At 34.7% G+C, this 7,125-nt stretch overlaps 1 protein-coding gene and 1 pseudogene across 1 annotated transcript in view; one reads left to right on the top strand and one right to left on the bottom strand.

Annotated features, from left to right (window-relative positions):
- Positions 5,958 to 6,665, bottom strand: LOC110269379 (annotated as a pseudogene).
- Positions 6,661 to 7,125, top strand: part of LOC110269972 (heavy metal-associated isoprenylated plant protein 33-like) — a 1,650-nt gene continuing 1,185 nt past the window's right edge. Inside the window, exon 1 of the mRNA XM_021118198.1 lies at positions 6,661 to 7,007. Within this exon, the coding sequence (XP_020973857.1) occupies positions 6,972 to 7,007 (36 nt within the window). The 5' untranslated portion in view covers positions 6,661 to 6,971. The remainder of the gene's footprint in view (positions 7,008 to 7,125) is intronic.

The following is a 7,125-nucleotide window of genomic DNA, read 5'->3' on the forward strand; positions in this document are numbered from 1 at the left end:
ATTGGACCGGTTTTGTCAGTTCACTATTATGGTCATGGAGGAGTGGTGATAGTAGATCAAGCAAACATTCAAAAAATTATTGATTTTTTTGTGAAAAATAATTTGTCAGTTTATCTACCCAAAAAAAGACATTAATAAAAGGAAGCCTAACAAAAAAAAAAATCACCCTCTTACTTAAATTCTATAATGATCATTAACAAAGTTTAGGTAACAGAGGGGTTGTGATAAGATCTGATGTGGTCATGTGATGCTCATTTCTAATGAAACTTAATTTATTAAAGATGACTTTATTTATTATAATTTAAAAAGATGTCATCATGTGCACATATAAATAGAGGCTTAAGCCTCTGAATAAAATACACAAGTAATAGAAACAGAAACACTCTTCTCTCTCGTACAAACTTTCTTTCTTCTCTCTCTTGAGTATACGTTACTACATATATAATACTAGTAAATATATTAATTACTTTTATTATTATAGCGAGATAATTATATTGATAAATATCAATATTACATTTAATATTATCTTCCTTATTTATTCTACAACACGTTATCAGCACGAGCTCTGATCAAATTTTAGGAAGACTCTGGGTAACAAATTTTTATTATGTCAAAACTCTCTCATCTTGAATTTAATGCTCTTGATATATCTAGAAATAACTATTTATCATAGATACTAGATGCTAAAATCCATCTTGATTCAATGGATCTTGGAAATACCATTAAGGTTGAAAATAATACATCCCAGAAGGATAAAGCCAAAGACATGATTTTTCTTTGTCGTTATCTTGACGTATGATTGAAAAATGAATATCCCACATTAAAAGATCCTGCAGATCTGTGGAAAGACCTTGAAGAAAGGTACAATCATCAAAAGACGGTGATACTTCCTCAAACCCGATATGTTAGAGAAAAATTTCTCGACCTTCAATGCCTCGAATGTGCTCCTGCAGCAACAGTATCGAGAAAAAAGATTTAAAAAAAATATTCTGAGCTAATTTCTTGCTTTCTTGTTGCTGAGCGCAACAATGAGTTACTCTTAAGAAATCATGAAGTGCGCCCAGCTGGCGCCGCCTCATTTCCTGAAGTAAATGCGGCAAATTATAACCCCAGAAGAGGTAAATAGCAAGATTTTGGTAATAAAAAAAATTATGGAAGGAAGAAGAATTATATTCATAAGAAAGGATCTTATCAGAAGTGGGATAAAGAAAGAAACAATGGGCAAAGCAAATCAATTGAGGATAAATGCTTCCACTGTGGTGGAAAGGGCCATTGGTCTCGTACCTGTCGTACCCCAAGGCACCTAGTTGATCTTTATCAAGCATCCTTGAAAATGGATGACAAAGGAAAGAAAACAAATTTTATTTCAAATGATGAAAATTCCACAACTCATCGTAATGTATCTAATTCCTTTGAGGATCCTGAAGGAAATATTGGCTATTTGATCAATGATGAAATAATTTAATATGTGTGTTTGTTAAGTATTCATGTGAATAATTTTACTGTGCATGTACTTTTATTTTATTATTATTATTATTATTTGTCTTTGAAGAAAAATGGCAAGGACATATAGTGAAGATGTTTGCCTTGCGGATAGTGCAAGTTCGCATACTATTCTTAAAAGTAATATATATTTTACCCATCTTGTGCCAAAAGAAGAATGTGTTAATACTATTATTGGCTCAGGCAATGTGATAGAAGGTTCCGGAAGAGCTATAATTTTGTTTCATGGAGGAACAAAATTCATAATAAATAATGCACTATTATCTACCAAGTCTCTAAAAAACTTGTTGGGTTTTAAAGATATTCGCCGAAATAGATATCATATTGAAATAATGAACAAAGAAAATCATGAGTATTTATGTATCACAACTCATGATTTAAATAAAAAGGTTATATTAGAAAAGTTACTCTCACTTTTATCTGGGTTATATTATACCAAAATTAGTGCAATTGAATCACATGCCACTGTAAACCAGAAGTTTACTAGCCCAAATGAATTTATAACTTGGCATGATCGATTGGGTCATCCGGGAACAACCATGATGTGGAGAATTATTGAAAACTCTCATGGACATTCACTAAATAACCAGAAGATTGTTAAATCTAGTGAATTTTATTGTGCTGCATGTTCTCAAAGAAAGTTAATTTTAAGGCCATCACCAGTAAAGATTGGATTTGAGTCCCCTAAATTCCTAGAAAAGATTCAAGGCAATATATGTGGACCTATTCATCCACCATGTGGATCTTTTAGATATTTTATGGTCCTGATAGACGCATTTTTGAGATAGTCACATGTGTGCTTATTGTCTTTTCCCAACTTGGCGTTTGCGAGATTACTGGCTCAAATTATTCGATTAAAAGCACAATTTCCAAAAAATCCAATCAAAGCAATTCGTCTTGACAATGCTGGTGAATTTTTCAAGCCTTTGATGCTTATTGTATGGCTAATGGAATAAGTGTTGAACATCCAGTAGCTCATGTTCACACACAAAATGGGTTAGCATAATCACTTATTAAGCGCCTCCAATTAATTGCTAGACCCTTACTTATGAGAACAAATCTCCCAACCTCGGTTTGGGGGCATGCTATTTTACATGCTGTAGCACTTATTCGTTTGAGGCCAATGAGTTACGATCAGTTCTCTCCTATGCAATTAGCATTTGGCCAGCAGCCAAATATTTTTCATTTAAGAATATTCAGATGTGCGATATATGTTCCCATTGTACCACCTAATCGTACCAAAATGGGACCCCAAAAAAAACTGGGAATATATGTTGGATATGATTCTCCCTCTATAGTAAGGTATCTTGAGATAGAAATGGAGGATGTATTTAAAGCCCGATTTGTGGATTGTCATTTTAATAAATCAAAATTTCCAACATTATGGAGAGAGAATAAGCTTCCTGGAAAGGAACTTAATTGGAATGCATCATTCTTGATGCATTTAGATCCTCGATCAGGGCAATGTGAACTAGAAGTTCAAAAGATTATACATTTGCAAAGAATAGCAAATGAATTACCTGATGCATTTTCCGATACAAAGAGGATAACCAAGTCTTATATACCAGTGAAAAATGTCCCAATTCGAATTGATGTCCTAGTTGGATAAATTGCCACCGAAGCGAATACACGCCAGAAGCGTGGCAGGCCTGTCGGTTCCAAAGACAAAAATTCTCGAAAGAAAAAAGAGGTAAATACTATTCCTATTGAAAAAGACATAGTAAAAACACCTGCAGTTGTCCAAAATTCTGATATAGTTTTAACGTCAGAAGACGTTCAGGTACCTGAAAATTATGAAAATGACAAGATCTCGATAAATTATGTCTTTACAGGAGAGAAATAGGACCGAAATAAGACAATTGTCAATGAAATATTTGCATATAATGTGGCATTAAATATCATGCATGAAAGTAAGGATCTTGAGCCAAGATCAGTCGAAAAATGTCGACAAAGAAATAATTGGCCAAAATGGGAAGAAGCCATGAAGGCTGAGCTAGACTCACTTGCAAAACGTGAAGTCTTTGGACCTGTAGTCCGTACACCAGAAGATGTAAAACCTGTTGGATACTGATGGGTATTTGTGAGAAAACGAAATGAGAAAAATGAAGTTGTACGCTACAAAGCTCGACTTGTAGCACAAGGTTTTTCACAGAGACCCGGTATAGATTATGAAGAAGTGTATTCCCCTTTAGTGGATGCGATAACATTGCGTTATTTGGTCAGTTTATCTGCATATCATAAACTGCATATGCATTTAATGGATGTTGTAACAACCTATTTATACGGCTCATTAGATCGGGATATCTATATGAAGGTCCCTGAAGGACTAAAGATATCTAAACCATCTAATGAATATTCACAAGGGTTATATTAAATCAAATTGCAAAGATCTTTATATGGTCTAAAGCAATCTGGACGAATGTGGTATAATCGTATTACTGAGTATCTGGCCAAAAATGGATTCAAGAATGATGATATCTGTCCATGTGTTTTCATAAAGAAATCTGCATCTGGATTCATTATAATTGCTGTGTACGTTGATAATTTAAATATAATTGGGACTCCTGAAGAGATTCCAACAATTATAAAAACTCTAAAAGAAGAGTTTGAGATGAAAGATCTTGGAAGGACTAAATTTTGTCTCGGCCTACAGATCGAGCATATAAAAATGGGATCTTTATTCATCAAACAACATACACAGAAAAGATCTTAAAGAGATTTTATATGGATAAGTCACATCCATTAAGTACCCAATGATCGTAAGGTCTTTGGATGTGGAAAATGATCAATTTTGTCCTAAAGAAGAAAATAAAGATATCATTGGTCCTAAAGTACCATATCTTAGTGCCATTGGAACGCTAATATATCTTGCTAATAATACACGACCTGATATATCATTTGTTGTGAATTTACTAGCAAGATATAGTTCCTCTCCAACCAGAAGACATTGGAGTGGAATCAAACAAATCTTTCGATATCTTTATGGAACGGTTGATATGGGATTGTTTTATCCATATGGATCCAAGTCACAACTAGTTGGCTATGCAGATAGTGGATACTTGTCTGATTCACTTAAAGGGAGATCTCAAACAGGATACCTATTCACATATGGTGGTACAGCTATATCATGGAGGTCCACGAAATAGACGATTACAGCAACATCCTCTAATTATGCTGAAATACTAGCGATACATGAAGCTAGTCGCAAGTGTTTTTGGTTGAGGAGTTTGATCCAATATATTCTGTCATCATGTGAACTGATTGATCAGAAGATAGCTCCAACTGTCCTGTTTGAAGATAATACAGCATGTATTGCTCAACTTAAAGGCGGATATATCAAAGGTGATAGAACAAAACATATTTCTCCCAAATTCTTCTTCACTCATGATCTTCAAAATTAGGGGACAATTGATGTCCAACAGATCCGCTCAAGTGACAATCAGGCAGATTTATTTACAAAGTCACTTCCAAAATCTTCCTTTGAAAGATTGGTACATGAGATTGGAATGCGCCGATTTTGAGACATTAAATGATGTCGACAAGAGGGGGAGACTGTACTCTTTTTTTCTTGGTCAGGTTTTTTCCCATTGGGTTTTTCTTGACAAGATTTTTAATGAGACAATCCCCATCCCCAAAAGATATTGTATTTTTTTTCCTTCATTAAATTTTTTTCTATTGGGTTTTTCTTTAGTAAGGTTTTAACGAGACAATAATCTTAAATAGTCATCCAATGGGGAGTATTGTGATAAGATCGGATGTGGATGTCAATTTCCAATGAAACTTAGTTTATCAAGGATGACTCTATTTATTGTAGTTTAAAAAGATGTCATCGTGTGCACATATAAATAGAGACTTAAACTTCTAAATAAAATACACAAACAATAGAAATAGAAATACTCTTCTTTCTCATATAAACTCTCTTTCCTCTCTTTTTTGAATATACATTACTACATATATAATATTAGTAAATATATTTATTACTTCTATTATTATAATAAAATAATTATATTAGTAAATATCAATATTAAAATTTTTTATTTATATTTTATATTATTTTTTTATTTATTCTACAACAAAAGGTACCTTTTTTTTCAGGTGAGAGAATTACGCTGCCAATATTAATATAAAGTAGTCATACAGAAATTCAACAAAATCAAATCTATATGCAGATACTTTTATACCATCTACGCTTAAAAATTTGCCTATATTATGAAAGATAATGAAAGGTTTATGTCAATTGAAAATTCAAAACTGTGCAATTACAAGCATCGAAACAAAGCACGTCTCTACATCAAAGAAAATGTTACATTGAGTAAATAATCATTTTTAATCTTGAAAATTTTGAACACAAATTAAATTAATTATAAAAAATTAAAACTAAAATTATATCTATATAAGATAAATTTTATTTGATAGAAATAATTAATTATTAAATTTTTGTTAATAATTTTATAAATATTCCTCTCTTTTTCTCTTCCTCCCATAACCATCACCTCCCATGCAAAATCCACCGTATATACTCCTGGACTCCTCTGAATCGGATTCATTTTTCTCTGATTCACTCGATCTTCTCCTCTTTCTCCTTACCACCACCGTCTTCCCAACAATTTAGTTTCACAAGGGCATAAAAAATGGGCCAATTTCTAGCACAAACCCTAATTCCTTTGCGCTGTGAACCCTATCACGTGATGCCATGCCAAGAAATTGCAGCTTTGCGCTTGTTCCTATGCGTCCAGACGTGGTTGTTCTTCGTCCAGTTCCGAACTTGCAGCATCTCCTCCTTTCTCGCTCGCGGGGCAAAGAACGATACTCTCAACGGAGCCACCGCAATCCTCGGCAACCCGAGGGGAAGCAATTCGGATCCAGACGCAGAAGCAGAAGCTGCTTTTTTCTTCGGCGAGAATGCTGACAAACTTGTTCCTCGCTGTTGAACCAGTGTGCTGCGGCGGCAGCATCGAATTGAACGCGAACACACTACAGATGTAGTTGTTGCCTTCGGCGGAGTTATATATCTGGAGTGATTTGCGCAACGGCTGAGCAAGGGCTTTCTCCAACATAGCACGGCGGCAGACTTCATCGATCCATCGGATGAGATCGATGCTGGAGGAGCTATTGGGATCGTACTCAATCTGCTCAACAATGCCCACATAGGAAGGTTCTGTCTAGCTTTTTCATCTCTGAATATGATTGTTTGTTGGGAGGATGGTGGTGCTAAGGAGAAGGAGGTGACGACGGTTGGCTACGACGCCGTCGGTTTCTCTGAACTATTGAAAGAAATGCAGAACACTATGGATCCGACATAAGAGGAGCAACAGCGACGGAGAGGAGCTAGCTTGCAACAAAGAGGAGCGACGGCGGGGTGCGAGCTTGCGACAGAGAGGAGAGGGGAGGCGCGACGACGCCGAGGCGCCGGAGATGGATGAAGGGCAGGAAGAGAAAGAGTAGATGCGGTAGTTTGATTGTTGTTAATGTTAGAGCATTCAAGGTTAAAGACGATGAAAAAGGTAGTTTTGGAATTTTGAGTAATTTTTTAATAATTGATTATTTTTATTGAACAAAATTTATTTTATATAAATATAATTTTAATTTTAATTTTTTATAGTTAATTTTATGAGAATTCAA

Source organism: Arachis ipaensis, chromosome B03 (assembly GCF_000816755.2).
Source record: "Arachis ipaensis cultivar K30076 chromosome B03, Araip1.1, whole genome shotgun sequence".
Classification (NCBI taxonomy): domain Eukaryota; kingdom Viridiplantae; phylum Streptophyta; class Magnoliopsida; order Fabales; family Fabaceae; genus Arachis; species Arachis ipaensis.